The sequence below is a fragment of the Sinocyclocheilus grahami genome, unplaced genomic scaffold (genome assembly GCF_001515645.1).
Source record: "Sinocyclocheilus grahami isolate Dianchi unplaced genomic scaffold, SAMN03320097.WGS_v1.1 scaffold466.1, whole genome shotgun sequence".
In the NCBI taxonomy this organism is placed as follows: Eukaryota; Metazoa; Chordata; class Actinopteri; order Cypriniformes; family Cyprinidae; genus Sinocyclocheilus; species Sinocyclocheilus grahami.
In genome coordinates, this window is record NW_015505645.1 from 1,776,209 (window position 1) to 1,795,990 (window position 19,782).

General features: G+C 36.0%; 1 protein-coding gene across 1 annotated transcript in view; it reads right to left on the minus strand.

Annotated features, from left to right (window-relative positions):
* Positions 1–19,782, minus strand: part of lmbrd1 (LMBR1 domain containing 1) — a 95,141-nt gene that overhangs the window by 17,291 nt on the left and 58,068 nt on the right. Inside the window, exons 10-14 of the mRNA XM_016235404.1 lie at positions 17,067–17,131; positions 16,596–16,698; positions 14,325–14,429; positions 13,073–13,222; positions 10,721–10,802 (exon numbers count right to left, since the gene is read on the minus strand). Coding sequence (XP_016090890.1) covers positions 10,721–10,802; positions 13,073–13,222; positions 14,325–14,429; positions 16,596–16,698; positions 17,067–17,131 — 505 coding nt within the window. The remainder of the gene's footprint in view (positions 1–10,720; positions 10,803–13,072; positions 13,223–14,324; positions 14,430–16,595; positions 16,699–17,066; positions 17,132–19,782) is intronic.

Genomic DNA, 19,782 nt, shown 5'->3' on the forward strand with positions numbered 1-19,782 from the left:
ACCCAAAAATGAAAATTAGGCTGTGTTTTACTCACCCCAGAGGCATCCTAGTTCGGATCCAGTCGGAGTTATATTAAAAATTGTCCTGGCTATTCCAAGCTCTATCATTGCAGTCAGCGGGTGTTGCAGTGCTTCAGTCCAAAAGAAGTTAAATAAAAAGCACCCATTCATAAAAAAAGTGTCTCACACGGATCTGGGGGCTGAACAAAGGCCTCCTGTAGCGAATCCATGCGTTTTTGTAAGAAAAATATCCATATTCAAAACGTAATAATCACTTGAATCTAGCTTGCGCTCACTGTTGTAAACGGAAGTAGCTCCGGGCGGATGACCTATGAGGTCGGCTTTGCGCATGCGCCGCTCAGAAGTGACGAACGTGGAAACACAGTGGAGAGATCAAAACAACGGTCACTAATTATAAGCACAAAACGAGGATTTATAAAGAAGAATGTCAGAGGATTTCGATATAAGCCAAGAGGAGACTGGTTTTCCTTTGCTAAAGTAAGGAAACTTTGCTTCCTTTGCTCCTGTTAACAAACGTTGGTTTTAATGAGACTCACCAGCGCATGCGCAACACAGACTTCATACGTCATCTTCCGGAGCTGCTTCTGTTTACAACAGTGAGCGCAAGCTAGATTCAAGTGATTTTTACGTTTTGAATATGGATCTTTTTCTTACAAAAAACGCATCGATTCGCTACAGGAGGCCTTTGTTCACCCCCCGGAGCCGTGTGAGACATTTTTTTTTATGGATGGGCACTTTTTATTTAACTTCTTTTGGACTGAAGCACTGCAACACCCGCTGACTGCAATGATAGAGCTTGGAATAGCCAGGACAATTTTTAATATAACTCCGACTGGATCCGAACTAGGATGCCTCTGGGGTGAGTAAAACACAGCCTAATTTTCATTTTTGGGTTTACTAACCCTTTAAATTAATTAATCATCCAGAAACTAGAACCAAAACTCATGTCATTCCAAAACCCTAATACTGTCATATTTTCATGAACAACCACTTCGAAATTTTGAACTTCTATACTATACTCCAAGTCTCCTGAAGCCTGAAGTCAACTCTTGTATGACTTTAGAAGACTCTATACATCACGCACATGTCATATGGATTAATATGGTGCTTTTTCTGAGCTTGGCAGACAAACTAATCAACATAATTCTACATTGTATGGAAAAGGGCAATATTAACATTTAGCTAACATCTCCATTTTTATTCCATAGGGAAAACACAAACTCAAACATGTTTGGAATAACACAAGGATGAATAAATAATGACATATTTTTAATATTTTGAAGATAACTAATCCTTTCACAGTAAGACTAAAGTATATTTTTCTTCTATTTTCTTCGTTTACAATATTATATTCATTTGAGTGTCTGAAAATGCCTAATAATTTAACAGAGGAATAAATATTTAAATCTTTATTATTTATTTTCTTGCTTGTTTTAACACAGCGCTTGGAGCTCTTATGATCAGTGCATTCAAAATCAACAGGATATATTTTTCCAAACAAACCACATCTGTGCATTTGCTGAGAGCCAGAAGAGCATCATGCGTTCATTAGACCATGGGTAGAAAACAATCTGACAGGATGAGGAAATTTATGCCTGGCCGACTGGAGGGGAGAGCAGAACATTGTAAGTTTCATTTTAATTTGCGGCTCCTGAATCTATTGGCACACCAAGTTACTTGGTGGATGGTAGCCATGGCAACAACACTTGATCCTCCAGATTCACTGCATATATCGGAACTAAAATGAACTGATATAATATCATTAAATTAATGCAGAGAGAAAGACAGGAAGAGAGACATGCAGGAGCTAAAATAAATCCGAAAAACAAAGGATTGTGAAAATAAGTGAGATCGGGAAAACGATAATACAGTTGCCTGTTGAATGCATAAAAAAGCATATAAAGACATGAGCAGTGCCTTTTGTCAAATTAAATCCATAGCTATGCGTTCAACAGTTCAGATGACTTCAGCAGCGGATTGAACTCAAATTCCGCCTGCATAGCGAGATCCCATGAATCCCAGCGCCTGTTTAATTGACACTAATGGTGGGTGGTATGACCGAAATCTTATATCACATTCACAACATGACTAATTTTATATAACGGTATCAGTATGTATGTATGTTTTTTTCTGCTGGTTTTATGTAACTTGAGTTAAAACAGTTGCAATATATATGTATATTTTATTAAATGAAATTATAAATATAATAAAATAGCATTACATTATTCATATTATTTTATATAAAAATTATTGTATATTATATTATTTTTATAATTTTATATTATATTATTTTACATTATAAACACACACAAACTCTCTCTCTCAATATTTATATAAAATACATGGGTCAAAAACGAAAAAGGGTTTAAGCATAAAAACAATAAGTGTAATACTGCTTTAAATTGTTGTTGTTTTCCCCAAATTTTTAAAAAAAGTTTTCTATTTTTCAATTTTGTTTTTGTTTTTCCAAGCAAAATATAAATATCATATATTTTTCCCTGATTTACAGAAGACACCCACTAAAATGTCATTCAGTGTAACAATCTTGTCAGGCATATTTACAACAAAAATCTATTTATGACATATTAAAAGACTAATTACTTTCACCTCAAATACTAATTAGCTGTAATTTTACATTTTTAAAATTTGCCACTATCCTAGGTTTTGCCCACTGGTCAGTAAGAATTTTTTACTCATTTAAAACACAATAAAATTTAATACGCTCCCTTATTCTTTTATATATTTTAATATGTACAAGTAAGAATAAGCATGTTGTTTGAATTTGTACATAAATATTGTGTTACACTGAATGACAATGTAACATTATTTAAACCAAATTTTGACATTTTATTCTCCAAAAACTTATTTGAAACCTTAAAAGTTTCAAACACTTTACTTACACTTAATGTGCTTTCTATGGACATAAAATCACTTTTTTATTTAAATTTCTATTGATGCGGCCATCTTAATGTCTTTGACCCACATACATCTGTGATTGTACATGAACTGGAGTCTATAAAAATGTGTCAAGCCGCAACGTTGCTATAGCAACCATGCGCAACTAAACTCTCAATACAACACCCCATAATAACAAGTTCTACCACGTTCTGACTTGTTTAGGATATGTCATGCCCAGTATTTTCACATTTATCCGTATCTCACTCTCAAGTTAAAATAACGTAAAGCAGTCCTGCACACAACTAGCAACACAAATATACAGTATCTACCACCTCACAGCACAATCTCTACCAGATGACATTTCTGCCGTCGCACGGTATATCTCATCATACCACCCGGCACTAATTGACACTCTCAAACCCAAAGCACTTCCTGCAGGAGCTTGAAGGACAACCCAACCCCGGCATTATTGCCAATCAAAGCTGTGCTCTGTGAAGCAGGACTCGCGCCTCTTGCTCTGTCGACTTGAGGCGTGAGAGTGGAGGGGTTCGAGAGCATGGGTCGGGCCCTGCGGGGAGAGATGCTCTCGGTTGGATACTGCGCCCTCCCTGTCGCATGTGTTCTCCCTGCTTGACACTTCCTCCCACTCATGCCTGGTTGTGCAATGGCTGTTACACAAGACAGAGCAGCTTCCAGAGTGATAAGAAGACTCGGGTTGCAGCACAAGAGGGAAAGATCTGGCAGAGCGAGAGGACTGCAGATGAAAAATGGCAACAAAAGGAGAGTGAGCGAGAAAAAGTCGATATTATTCAATTCTTTCATCTACAGGCCAGTTGGCAGGACGGGGTTTTGCTGCAGGTCAACAGGTACGAGAGGACGAACAGACGTAGGGCCAGGAAGCTCAGCATCTCATCAAGAGTCTGAAAGTGACAGTCGATATGCTGAGAGTAGAGTCTGGAGAGAATTGGGGAAAGGGCTGAATTGATTACTCATTCAATTACAATAATTAAGCGGCTACTTGAGGCACTCTGTCTTAACATGCTTCTTGTCATTTATTACTCTTTAAAAGAAGAAAGGAGAAGTCCTTCATTTCTCTTTAAGACAAAAAAAAGAGCTCAACAAGGGAAACTTTTGTGTTCATGAGCATCACATTAAACACTATGACCATTTTTTTTAAATGCAGGTGGTGCACAGCCTTTAGGCAAAATGCACATTTTAGGTAATGCAATCTGATTACTTTTTGACCTAATTTGTTTATCAAATTGATCTGAACAGGATAATCTTATATCATACTGATATAAAAATAAAAAACAATATAAATATAAAAACAACAAAAGAGAAAGAAAATGTACTCCATTCTTTGTAATCAACTACATGAAGTGCATTAAACATTACATTGCATTTGGGTTTTGCAAACTGGTGCTCGTAAAAGAACGGTGGGGGTTTATAAATGGATGAAAAGCTAATAATTAAATCTTAAATTGTTAAATAAAAACAATTAATACATTCAAAATAAGACACTTACTAAAATGAAATATTTTATTTGCTAATTTTATGTGGCCCCTTTAAAATTTAGTGTTGAAAAAATGATTTTATGAATAACTTATTGCAATGTTGAGAACATTATGTAATCATGTAAGCAATGGAAAAGTAACTATAGTCTGATTATAAATATTTTAAAGCATAATATCACCTAATTACAAGCATTTCATTTTTGGAATCTGATTATATAATCCGGACTACATACAGTATAATCAGTTGGATAAGCCACATAGAAAGCAAAAGCAAAACTAGTCAACATTAATAATATAATATAATATAATATAATATAATATAATATAATAACTCAAAATTAAATATTTTAAACATTTGTTAAAAAAATAAATAATAATAATAATAATTCATTAATACAATTAAAAATGTAGTTGGCAGAATGGATAAAGGGTGAATATACATTTCCAATAAATAAAAGAAAAAAAATTACATAAATTTCTTACAATAACAGGGTTGAAGGTTGACCATGATGAACGAATGCTAAAAATTTTTGCAACAAGGGAAATTGTGCAGTGACAGGTGTGCAAAATTTAGGATACAGATAAATAGTTTCTTAAACATGTCTAACATTTAAAAAATGATTTAAATTACATTTAAAAAATGATTTAAAACATTTAAAAAGGAGATCTAACCATTCCCTATTTGTTGAAAGTGCCAGCCATCATATGTATATGATTAACATGAACTCAGTGAACACTAATTCATACAGTAGCCCAAATATACCAAGCAGACTTCATTTGTTACAACTGGACTGTCTTTCATCTGAGTGGCTGTTGAATGAAGGTCATGTGAATGACCTCTGCAGGACATTATACAGCCACAATTCATGTCAACAATAACAATCGTTTACACTGACTTCCTCGACCAAGCTGACCAGCTCTCGGCATCATTAAGCGGATCAAAAACAGTCCCATTTTGGACTCAGCCGCGGAAAAAAAAAAAACGTTAGCCTGTTCCTATTATCCAGAACAAAGACAACAAATCTGACTTCACTGCAACGATCTGCGAAATCATTCGGGGTGAAAAACTGCCGCCTCTCAGCTAGAGCGACTCCAATCACAGAAATCAAACCCCCGATAATGAGGCGAGAGTCTCAATATCAGAGGCAACCACAGGAACAGTCAAATATTTGTTGCAATACGCCATCTGGAGAAAGATGAAGACAGATGATTCAGAAATGTAAAGAAAACCAACAACTAAATAATAAGCATTTTTGTCCATTAAGTTGTACCACAAACAAACTGCTGAGAGCTTTTAATTCCACTCAGCATGCCTAATGGATTGTTAAGATAAAATGAGCTAATATCGAGGAAAATTTCAAATGCTTCTAGATTTATGTAGATTGTCAAAAAACTTTTATTGCACCCATTTTGCCAAAAGCTGTATCATACTGATAGTGAACAGTACTTGTAATAAAAGCAAATGGAAATCACGTCTCCCGCTGTGAAGCGATGGAGAGTCCCGTGCTAATGGACGGTGTACAGCTTGTCTTGCACTGTTCTATCTGAAAACAGTAATGAGGCATTTTGCTGATGATGGGTAGGTGGCAGAAACACAATGACTGGGCTCCGTTGACCGACCTCAGATGGGAAAAGGCCAAAACCCACACAAACAGATTGGGAGGCTGTGCTGGTTGGCAAGCAGACGGCTTAAAACTATGCTGGTTCTAAAGTGCGAGTCAACTGGAGATGGATCAATTTCGGGTGACCCGCAGAGCAACTTCTGTTGCACAGATTTATCCTCTATTGTGCGAGACAGCGCCTCATTTTGGCTTTGAAAGACTTAATTGGGTTATGATACAGAGCATTGTTTGAAGGAGGCATATGGGGAAGCGTTCACGCAGGCACAAACTAATGCAACACAACCGACATCTACTGTTTTTTTTTTTTTCGGATTTTTCTGTCATCTTGTTATTAGAGGTATTTGCTAAGGAAAACATCATGATTACTGTTGCTCATAGCTAAGGTTAGGGATTTGAACAGCGTGTACAACTCGCAGCGGTTGTGCTGTGAACTTGAATGATACTTCAAATCATGTGGCTTGTTGAGAAGAGGTGTGCTATTACTGTTCAGAGCAATCTGACTTTTTCTTTTTACCTGGCAGGTGATAAAATGAGTGGCATTTACTTACACTGAAGGGACCTGAGTCATAACAGCGCAGAAATATACTAACCATTCAAAACACTGCACAGCAGCAACTGTGTAGTAACTGCCTAGAATACCCTAGCAACAACATAGAAACATGCTAAAAACAATTGACCTTAGCAGCCACCTAGAACACCCTAGCAACAGAATAATCATACCGAAAACCATTCACCTAAGCATCCACCTAGAACACCTTAGCAACAGTGTAGAAACATTCCAAAAACAATTTAGCTTAGAAACCACATAGAACATCATAGCAACAACAAAGAAACATGCCAGACACATTTGACCTTAGCAACAGTCTAGATCACCCTGGCAACAGCGAAAAAACATGCAGAAAACATTTCACCTTAGTAACAGCCTAGAACACCCTAGCAACAGCAAATAACCATGCCAAAAACAATTCACCTTAGCAACAGCCTGGAACACCATAGCAACAGCGAAAAAACATGCCGAAACATTTCATCTTAGTAAAAGCCTAGAACACCCTAGCAACAACACAGAAACATGGCAAAAACAATTCACCTTAGCAACCACCTAGAACACCCTAGCAACTGCACAGAAACATTCCAAAAGCAACTGACCTTAGCAACCACCTAGAACATGCTGGAAACAGCATAGAACCATGCCAAAAACATTTCACCTTAGCAACCACTTAGAACATCCTAGCAACAGCACAAAAACATGCCAAAAACCATTTAAAACACCTTAGCAATGACCTAGAATGCCCTAGCAACAGCACAGAAACATGCCAAAATCAATTCACTTTAGCAAACACCAAGAACACCTTAGCAACAGCATAGAAACATGCAGAAAAAAAACATGTCAGCATTCATGTAGCAATCAACCTAGCAACTACTTAGGAATCAGTACAGAAACATGCTAAAACCAATCAGAGCACCTTAGCAAGTGCGTAACAACAACCCCAGTAATCTCATATAAACATGCAAAAAAACATTCAGAACACATTAGCAACCACCTAGAACACCCTAGCAACAGCATAGAAACATGCTTAAAACCATTCAGAACACCCCTAACACTATGAGAGTGAGTTTCGAGCATTTTCTTCAAAAAATGTAAACTATCTAGCTAATACGGTCACTTTGCGGCTGAAGTCAGCTCTAACATGACCTGAATTTTTAATAGCAGCCTATAAAAATGGAGAGCAGAAGAATTTCTTAGCCTGTCAGTCTGATATTCTGGAACAATCCGAGGACCTGAAGAGAGTGAGAAGCAATTAGCCGGTGGAATTTAGCCCAGCATAGAGAGGTGTATTTTAAGAAAGGTTAGAGCTGATGGGGGACACGTCTTAAGGACATTAAGGAAGATTGGCCACTTCTTCTTGGTTCACTGATCCAATTGCATATTAATATCTTTGATTTCATTATTATTCAAATATCCTCCAATGAGACTGGAATGTAATATCCGAGTGCCCTCCTCTGGATAGAAAACAGTATCATGGCTGCACACTCAGGCTGGATGGCAGTATATCAATACTATAACCAATCCGATCCGAATCCACCATGACATTACGGAATAACTTATAGCTCTATTTCCCAGGTTTTGAAGTTGATCTCGTAAAAAAAGTGTCAAAAACACACTAAGGAGACAGACCTGGTATTAAATTAACTAGATGTTATAGAGCTTAAAATCACTTATCACAATGCAGAGCATGATATCACGCTGTTAAAACACTAAATCAAAGCTTTTACAGTAAATCCCAACATCATTCAGTATTTTAAGCCGCCTTTTCTCTCTTCTGCCATCATGAGAATAAAATCTCTGAGTGCAGTATTTATAATATGTTGAACTAGATTCCTCCTTGTGCACTCAACACACACAGATCTATCTGCAATTAACCGCAAATGTATGGTGGCAATTAACCTTATAGATTGTAATTAACACTTTTGCTGGTTTAAACCACTAATTTTACAGCATTTTAATTAATGTAGATCTCCCTCCGACAGACTGTTATTTGCGGTCTCACCCTTTCGTAATGAACACAGAGAAAAGCTGCAAGGGTCATGTTCTGTAAGCACGACATCTAACTTCATATCTTTGTATTATCAAGACTATTTACAGTCTTTCCTCATTGACTGAGCACACAAAACCAAACACTTAGATACATTCAGATACAGCAGTACAAAAAAGCAATGGTCCGTCACACCTGAAACTATTTTGATCCCCTATTCAGATTCTGAGTCTGTCTCCTGCTGGTTTAAGATTTCATCTCACATCTAGCATCATTAATAGCTACTGCTTCTTCATACTGTCCTCTGCAAAATCCATTTCATTCTATTTACGGAGTACTCAGCTCATCTCTTCATAACTGACATACAAATAAATATTTAGAACAGTTTGGATCGGCGAGTGACTGATATATAGTCAAACTTGTATCTGCATGGCCAGCACTGTAATCAAGAGAACAAACAGTTCAGAAAAGAACAAGTAAATATCAGTTTGTTGCATATATAATGGGTGAGAATAGAGCAGAAGTAAAAATCCAGTTCATTTTCTCTATAGAGAAACTGATGCTCAACAATAACATAAACCTTTCAAAACAGACCTACTATGAGCTCTGAGGTTGTTAATGGGTGATATATGTGCCTGTAAGTGTGATTTCAGTCGAGTTTAATTGCAAAATTCCCAGTGAAGAACTAAACTACCCATAATTCTGAAGACACCAATTGCTGGTACCATGAAAACGTAAATCGTTGCAAAAGAGATTCACTCCCATGAAGCACTGAGAATGATGTAACTGAGCCTCTCAAACTACTTGAATATAAATAAATCAATACAAATTTTGCAATAAACTTAATATGCTGCTTTTATATTCATACATTATAGTTTTATGAGTTTTGATTCAGTTGCGAAATTCACAATGTTTAGATAAAGTTGTAGCGTCTGGACTACTCCAACACACAATATATATTTTGTTAGCTAGCTTTCACAAATACTTTGTAACACCCCAGGACTATACATTATAGTTTTCATGAGTTTTGATTCAGTTGCGAAATTCACAATGTTTAGATAAAGTACACAGGCATATACCACTTTTCAAAAGTTTGGGGTCTGTAAAATTTCTTAAAAAGTCTCTTATGCTATCAAGTCTGCACTTATTTCATAAAAAATACAGTAAAAATAGTAATATTGTGAAATAGTTTTACAATTTAAAACAACAGCTTTCTATTTTAATATACTCTAAAAATTATTTTAAAACATTTTTATTTTAATTATTTTTAATTTATTCATAAGATGTCAAAGCTGAATTTTCAGCAGCCCTTACTGCAGTCTTCAGTTTGACATGATCCTTCAGAAATCATTCGAATGTGTTGATTTGTGCTCAATAAACATGTCTTGTTATTATCCATGTTGAAAAGCTGTGCTGCAATATTTTTCGTGAAAACCAAAGGAGATTCTTTTATAAACAGTTCAAAAGAACAGCATTTATCTGAAATATAAACAAATACATAAAGAGGTTACAGCTACTTTTGATTAATTTGATATATCCTTGCTGAATAAAAGTATTAATTTCTTTCAAAATAAGACCACAAACTTTTTGAACATTACTGGCCCCAAACTTTTGAACAGTACTATAGCTTTTGTCCTTTTCAGGTTTGTATTGTGGTCATTCATCTCAGAGTTGGTTGGTTTAGTTCATGGCTTTACTGATTTATTTTTTTTAATCACTATGAAGAAAATGAATGGGAACAATATGAATCAAGCGTGAAAAATGTGGGCAGTCACAGTTGTGCTCCACAGCCAAAGACCCTTTAAATAGCTAATACTTTTTCCTGAAGTCAACTTACTATACAATGCTAGTAAAGAGTAAAGATTTCTTGCACGAAAAATGCACCTCAGACCCTGCACTGTTTTTGCTACTGTACATTTAACACCTCCGTATGTAAATGACCTCTGTTATTACTGGCTTCTTTGCAGGCAAAAAAAATCTAATCTTCAATATACAAGAAAAAACACTTTCCATTACATATTTTCCATGATATAACCTCTTTAAAACTCCTCACCAACCATTCCTAATGGAATGTGAAGCATTATCCACTGAAGTCGGTCATTCTGTGGGTGATAAAGAATGACGGTCTTACCTTCAGGAGCGTCTGCGTCACATATCTTAGTGATGGCAGTGGAGTGATTGACTTGTGATGGGTCTGCTGTGGGCAGCTGGGTCTGGGGACAAAAAAAAAAAACAATAAGCCCAATCTGATCTATGGAACAGGACTCTAAATGCATGCAAGTTAAACATAAGAAATATGCTTTAGATTTTTACATAAGTATATGTAAGGACATTCCCACTGTAACAGCAGATATGATATTTGTCTTTTTTTATGTTCACCTAATAAGCAGTTGAGCACAGTTTAGTCATTTTAAAGACTTGATTCATAATTGAACCCAACTGACATAATTTCCTTCAGTAAACTAGTGCTAAAACAACACAGACTAGAGTGAGTATAAACAACATTTATATTTCTCTCTTACAAGAATATTGATAACAGAGCAAAGCAAAAAAAAAAAGTTGTGACTGACTCATTCTGCATAATTTCATTTGACACGTACTAATTATAAGAGGCAGACTGACTCATAAGCTTTTTGGGTTATTACATTATGGGAAAGTGTTCAGAAATACAATTACAGTTTGAATTAGAGATAATGCATTGCTGTTTATGCTGGATGATGAAAAAAGGGATAAACCTCATTGTTAAAAGTAAATATATGAACTATCTAGGTGTAATTATGAGTCTAATAATTATTTTTAATTATATAAAAATCAGATTCATACTGAAAATCTCCACTTTTTCACCATTTACTATTGCACGAATTTAAAAGTGACTCTATTTACTTTCTTAATGAACAGTGCCCTTGTTGTATTATGCAGGATTTATTTATCTAGTATATTAATATACTTATATTTATATGTGCTATTTACACAATATATATATATATATATATATATATATATATATTTTTTTTTTTTTTTTTTTTTTTTTTTACAGATATCTCACTGACTGATATTTCTTCTTTGAGGACTCTTATGAGCATAAAATGGACTTTCCCTAAATGTTTTTCTCACTGTGTGTGCCAAAATTGATATATAAATAATACAAATAATAAAATATGAAATATCTATAAACATTTAATAAATAAATACATATTTAATCAAATTAAATAATACAAATTTAATATGAACTAAAATAATACTTTATTTTTCATCACAAATCCAAATCTAATGCAAACTACTGTTTACATTTTTAGCTACTAAAAATTACAGTTCTATAAATTTCTTGGAACTGCGCTTCGGTAAATTACTCTTCCAACCATTCCAATTTAAATTCCAATTCTGTATCCTGTTTGCTACATCAATTCCAATTCAGGAATTTAATTGGAATTTAAAAAAACATCCTCAATTCAATTCTGCATGGCGCACAACCCCGCAAAATATGTATTTCATTTATGCTTATTCCAATATTTACATCTAACGCTGCAGAGGGGCGAAGGACGGATGTAATTGGTCAGATTTCAACACATGCTGTGATGTTTACTGAGTAGAACAGGTTCGATCTTGCTGTTCTTCCTTCTCTGTCCTCAGCAGACGATTTGCCCCATCAGACTTCTGACAGCTCGTCAGCCTCACAGCAAATTACTCTTCATTTGAGCTTGTATTTACGTAAAGGCAGCATAAATTTAGGATGTAATCAAACGGGATAAAATGCACCACTGATAGATGCAGAATGACTGCCCTTCCAGAAAGTGAAGAGAAATCAGATTTGATTGATGAAGAGTTTGTCAGTTTCAGCCACAGTCTCTCATGGATCGTTCACAGTCTGTTTAGTGACCACCTGATGCATTGTGTGCATAAAAATAGCAAGCGCTGACTGAAACTGCCAGGTCAACCTAGATTGGAAGGGTTTATCTAACTTTCTGATGAGTTTTTTTCCTTGATATTCTATTACTGTGGTATAATTTAGCACATAAAAACATGAAAAAGTGTATTCAAAGGCATCACATCTAGGTCTGAAGGTCTCTTCCTGTCTAAGTGGGTGGTTCTTGGCTAGAATAACCTGACCAGATTTTGTGCCAAAAGTTGATCAGCAGTTGCTAGGCTACATATGGCAAGATGTATAGATTCACAGTTAAAAACATGCAGGCAAGTTTTCACACTTAATATGATCAGGTCAAACCTCATATGAATGTACAGACCTTCGAAGAAGCAAAAAGAAATACATAGCAGATGCAGGACGGCCTTTAATGGGTTTTGAAGGGAGTCGGGAGAGAATGTTTTGAATGGCTTTCAAACACTTGCTTTGTAAAGGGTTGATCATTACATACTTATGTCACCAGCGTGGGCCCTGTTTGCTCAGAATACGACAGCTGTAATCCTGTAATCCTGATGGCGTGCAGCACAGGGGATTGACTGTTACACAAACAAACCCACATCTCACCTGCAGCAGGTATTTCTGGCTGCCGTACATGACGTATTGCGGGGCCAGACTGTAGATCATGTAGCTGGTGTGGAGAACGATGAGGAGGAGGATCATGCAGAGGAAGAGGAGGGCCTGCGGTCGGGTTCTCTGAGGCCTGATCTTATACAGCTGCACAAAAAGAAACAAAAACATCCTTATATTTCTCATACGACCAAGTACTACGAGTGTACAGTACTCTGAACCGCAGAAATGCTCTATACAAATAATGTTGCATTAAGAGCAACAAAAACAAGGATAGATATAGCAGAACTGCAATAATGGAATCTTTCAAAACATAGAGGGTCAAAACGGAAAACATTTTTCCAAGTAAAAGGTGTAGTTATGGCACAAGGTAAAATTGCTGAAATGAATAATCAGAATTCTTCAAAGTAATTTTCCTAAGCCAGGTGCCTCGGTGCATTACTAAATTCTGCTACACAATCCTTGCCCAATATTTTATGTTGGATTTGTAATGAAAAACCAAGTATTATTGAAATGAATTGTTATTAATAAATTAAATATGTATTGTTTTACACAGTGTATCAATATTTTGTTTCAGTTTTTATATACAGTACAGCAAATCAGCACATTATAATTAATTCTGAAGGATCATGTGACACAAGACTTAAGTAATAATGCTGAAAATTCAGCTTTGCATCACAGGAACAAATTACATTTTTTAATATATTAAAATAGAAAACAGTTATTTTAAATTGTAAAACTATTTCACAATATTACAGTTTTTACTGTTTTTCGAGGACATAAATGCAGCCTTGGTGAGCATAAAAGATCTCATTAAAAAACGTTTAAAAAACAACTTTTCCAAACTTTTGACAAGTACTGTATAAGGTTTAATATACACCATATTTATTGTTGATATTTTATATGAAATTGTTTTAAAAAATTCTAGTAGAAAAAAAGAGAAAATTACTGTTGTTATTTTTTTGTAATGAAAAGTATTCTTTTTAATATAAATATGCATTATATAAAATATTTATTATGAACTGTATTTATATATAAACACAAATCAGCATATAACTTATAAAATAGTATTTTAAAAAAAGGAAGTTTTTGCAGTCTCAGTGTACTTAAATTTTGCCTAGACAAACTAAATGGCCAAATTTGATCATTAAAATTCAGTACAATAACACTCATGCCAGCATAAAAATGCTTAATAAAGCAGGTGAATGAAATTTGGGGGTTGGGAGGTGGGTTGACTGTTGTGTCCCACCCGTATCCAGAAGAACCAAATCCCCATGTTACGGATCCCAGCCATGGAAGTGAAGACAAAGTACATGGTGATGATGGTGATGAGAACATAGTCCAGTGGGAAAACCTGAAGAAAGAAGAGAAAAATCAACCAGTTTTGGACGACAGCTTGATCTATTTCAGCCATTCGCCAGGGCTACTATGCAGTCTCTTTTTCATCTCCACACAACACACACTTTTCAGGTCTGGGTGTCAACTAAAAGAACCATTACCCTGACAATGAAGATGGCTGGAAGGCCATGACAGTGTTGTCCACTTTCACTGCCTTTTTTGTTTGTGTACCAGAGTGGTTTTCAGAGTAAGTGATGCATGTTTCACAAACCACACAATGCTGGAGGCACAAAATATATATATATATATATATACACGCTCTCACTTTCAGCGGTGGCCTAAAATACTGTCACTCCTGTGCTAGAGATGTATCGCTCCACAACTCTGAGGTGATCTTTCAGCAATCCTGACTATTTTAAATGCATTTCATCTCAAAAGTGCCACGGGAAGCACATGGCAGAACTGTTTGAAAGTCAAGCTAAAAATGATCTTTGAAAAATGAAATGATCCTGTTCCTGGAAGAGCAGTTGGCTCGTAGAAACAGCAATGCCTCTTCCGTTGGCAGCTTGTCCTCCATAAGTCCACTGGAGCTGAAATGAGCAAAACACATACTGAACTTACCTGTTGGCCCCACATCGCAGACGGAAAATGGTCAGTGACATCATGAAGTACAAATTAGAAATGTTTCTGGAAGCATGAGCAATAATTTTCCGGCCTGCGTGTCTTATCCTTTTGCAAATTACTTTTCTTTTTCCATTTTCACTTGGCCTAATTGCAGAAATCAATGGTCTGGATTTCTGAACAATTTGGTTTAATCAAGCCATCTTAATTAGCGGGTGAAACAAGTGATCATATTTTATTCAAGCACATGGAAACTGATCGCTGTGCTACTTGAAGTATATTGAAGGATTTGAAATCTCTTCCAAAAGCACTAAATGATGAAAAGCACACTTATTTCTGATTCATAAATGGCACTTAATTCAAAGGTCATCACATCTTTTTATGTGGCAAGCGGCCACAGACTACAGACAGAGTGATAAACTGTTCAGTGTCTTTTATTTTATTTCAAGGATTTGGACATTGTCATACTTGCAGATTGTGGTGCAGTGTCATCACATTTCCTGGTTTCTTTTGAGCAGCTAAGATACATAAATGCAACCACAAATGAACCTGAAACTACAACTTTCAAGCATTATGAATCTCAGACACACGGCCTTGAAATGAGCTTAAAATCTGATTGAGGTGAATGTTTAGTCAGACCCAGTGAAATGCATATCTAAATGGTGCTGATTTCTTTAAGTAGCACAAAAACATGAGGGTACAGTTCCAATTTTAAACTGTGAAGAAGAGTGAGTGAAGAATATGTTGAAAAAATATGTTGGGCTTCACCGTCTACACAAATCGATACTATATTCAAATCTACCCACTACGAATTTATTCTTTGAGAATGTTTTACACTTAAGCAATACAGCCTAATTAGAGGAAGTAAACTGCTATTGATGATGTACACTGCCGGCCAAAAATGTTTGAGTAAATGTATGATTTTCATGATGGTAAAATCCTTTTGATCTGCCAGCTTTTGCTTGAATACTTTCAGAAGAAAGTGAAAACGGTAGTGTATGAAAGTTTTAAATTATTTTTTGTTGGAAAACTTATAGTTATTATTAAACATTAAAAAGTTGAAGAAAAAAAGCAGCCAACAAAGGCACATATGTGAAACTCTTCAATACTGCTTTAAAAGCATCTCACGATGCCCTTCATGAAGTTTATTTAACATTTATTGGCCACTACATAATTATCATGCTTGAATTTTTGCTATTTTATAGTTTTTCATTCCAATAGGAAGAAACATTAAAAACAGCAAAAATAAGGAACGAGTAGGTGTGTCCAAACTTTTGATTGACAGAGTGCACTTGCCAATTAGAGAATAATGCTGCTTGTCTTGGCAGAAATTGTCTACGGTGAGCAGATCGCATTCTTCACATCTCTTGTGACAGGCAAGTGCTATTCTGCTACTAAGTTTTGTAGTAAAGCCAAAGCGAACAATGCTTTCCATTTTCTGGTACCTTCTCCTCCTGAGTCATTACACAACTCTGGTTGCACACAACTGTCACTAGCACTCATGTCGAGGACACAAACGTAACGTGATTCTGAGACAAAAGAAAAAAATAATGCTGCTCACCGGTTGCAGTGCCAGCAGTAGCTCATTAAGAGGGTTGGTTAGTTTGGTCCCAAAGATGATAAATCCAGTGCTGATACCAGCTGAATGTAAAGCCTTATCCAGACTGCAACAAGACAAACACATTTAACAACATCATCACATAAGAGAATGAATTAAAAACATCATTAACTACAGTTCTCCATGGTCTGCTATAGAATGATGGTACATTATTGTAAGTGTGAGCCAATTTACAGCGCTGCGGGTGTTGATGAATGTGTGTGTACAATAACAACAGATTTATGGTTACTCCAGCACTGAATCAAAGTGTCCCTCAAATGCACGGTGCTCTGAGGGGACGCCATTCTTCCTGTGCATTTCAATGCGGTGAGTCATTTGTTGGTAAAATTTGAACGTGTGTATGTAAGAAAAATAATTTAAATGGGGTAGAGACTGCTATCAAAGTGATATTTTGCGCAGGTTGATGGAACTTACTTGGAAATAAACAAGGTGATGAAGAACAAAAGGGCCACCAGGATGAAGAAGACCCCAAGCAAGATCTGACAAGAAAAAAAAAAGAGGAAAAGTTACAAAAGTGTTGGACAAACTACTTTAAAAGTTTAGTAACTCGAAAAAACTAGTGGAATAGTGGAATATCCCAAAATTGCAAAGCACAACCATAGAAAATATGCACAAAAAAAACATGACAGATTAAAAAATTAAATGTGCTGCTTAATATTTTTGTGGAAACCTTGATACGTTTTTAATGAATAGAAAGAACAGCATTTATTTCAAATGGAAATTTGTTGTAACAATGTAAAAGTCTTTAATGTTACTTCTGATTAATTTAATGTGTCCTTTTTGAATAAAATTTAAACTTTCTTCCAAAAAAGAAAATATCATATATGATATTCAAAGATATGCAGAAAACAAAAATATACACTTCAGCACCAAATGTTTGTGCAGAGGACTGAAACTCCCTATTGGTCCATCATGTCTAACCCAGAGGTCGAGTTGTTTTTTTACACATGGCCATATGGTGCGACCCACCTCAGACTGTCGCCAAGAGTAATATGGACGACATGGTCACAAGCTCTCTAAATAAGGAACAGACTGAACGGCAGAGAAAAGAGTAAATGAACAAAGACGGAGACGCAAACACTCACAACCCACAAAGCAAAACAAAACCAATATGCCAGACTGAACGGCTGCCTTTGACTGGCCTCCCGGAGTTCACGTCTGCTTGACTTGACTTGAGGGAGTAAACAAAACCCTGAAGTGTGCAGTAATTACTCCAGATTTTCACAAAAAAAAAAGGAAAAGAGGTGGCAAAAAGAAAAAAAAGAAGAAAAAACAAAGTTAGAACAAGTGGAAAATACTTTATAGAGACATAAAAGATGGACACATCACTCTATCTATCTATCTATCTATCTATCTAAAAATACAGAATACATATTTCACATTTATGCTAACATTGTTTTATGCAATAATTACATAACTAGAAATGTTTAGACTAAACAATGCTAATACCAACTCTGACTCCTAACGAACATTCACAAAAGCAAGTGACATGCATTAGACATACATTTCCCTCAAGAACAATATGACAGATTGTGAACTGTAGCGAGAACATAGATTTGTAAATGAGCGTGAATCCTCCTTCGAGACATAAACTATAACTAATTCAAACGAATGACTGCGAGTTATTAGTGATGCTAGAATTACGCTTTGTGGTTAAAAACACAGCTGGAGCTATTGTAAGAGTATATTAGGAATTTATGTCTCAAGCTGTTGCTGTAACACCAATAATAAACGCTTGCAGTTATAGTTGTAATAACCGTGACAGCCAGAGCTTTAACTTTACAGAAAGGAGTACATTAATAACAAAAGTTACAGCATCAAGCAATTCATAATTCAGCATGCCTTCAGCTACACAACAAAACCACAGCCTTCAATATAGAGCATAAACACAGCTACCTAAACTCATGTGTGCCTGTTTTAAGTTCCTTTAGGAAGGTACCTACATGAGGTTACATGTCAACATGTTTTTTCCTGTGTTATTGTTCCCCTTAGAGAGGCCTGGTGGACCACCACAACTGTCAAAGACATTTCCACAACCATCTACTCAAACATCATGCCCACATTAGTAGAAAAAATACATAAATACCATAAATAAAGAGGCAATTTTTAGAGGCAAAATTATGCCAAATTTAAACGGTAAAAAGCACTTCTGAAGTGGCATTTAGGTGTCTTTACACAGACAGTTTAATGCTGCTCAGAGGTGGTTTAAATGCATTTAAACAGCAATTACAATTGTATACTTTGATACTCGGAGCTGAGGTGGGTCTGAGCAAGCATAATTTAGTCTGTCAATTGATCCAGCATTTATACTAAATTTTGAGCACAGAGCAAAAGGTGTAAAGGTGCCTTTAAATGCAAAAGAGAGCAAAATAGAACACAATGTACCACAAAATAGAACACAATCTCCAAAATAGAACACAATTTACCAATGAATTATATAACATCAAAGCTGATAAAGTGTTAAGGATGCATATTTGCCTTGAGGAAGGTATTCAGAAACGGTTAACTTTTCTCATCTCTTTGTTTATTTCACATTTTGCACAATTTCAGGCTCTGTTTGTTTATCTATATCAATTTTAAATTTGCAGTGGCTTGTTTCCCCATGTTTGGCTATAACAGACCGCTCGAGGCCCCTGGCAGTCAGAAGCCCCTGGTCACACTGGCCTGGTCCATAATCGTCCTTGCTCTGAGCTCTGCCAAGGGCTGCTTTATCAGGGCACTGTCTGAAAGTGCATTACGGGAGAGATTTTTTTAATATCCTTTGAATGATAATGAAAGTCTCTATAGGTATCACACATGCACAGGCTTCATAAACAGGTTTATTTCATTTTATAATTGGACTCGCGACCACCTGCCACTGCTGTCATTCCCGCGGCCTGCTGGGTTCTAATGTGCAAACCTCTTGACACGTGTGGAACTGCGCGCACATCTACTACAGCTCTACAGTTACAAGCAAACCACCGTGACGACTATACGTATAGATCCAGCGTGCTCGTTACTTGTCGCAAAGGGAGGAAATATGGGCAATTTGCATGGTAAGTGTTGTGTTTCATCTTCTCGAGGCTCATTAAAAAACCTAAGCACCTCCAATTCACCACTTTCAATTTTCCGAACCAATTTCCGCTGCAGA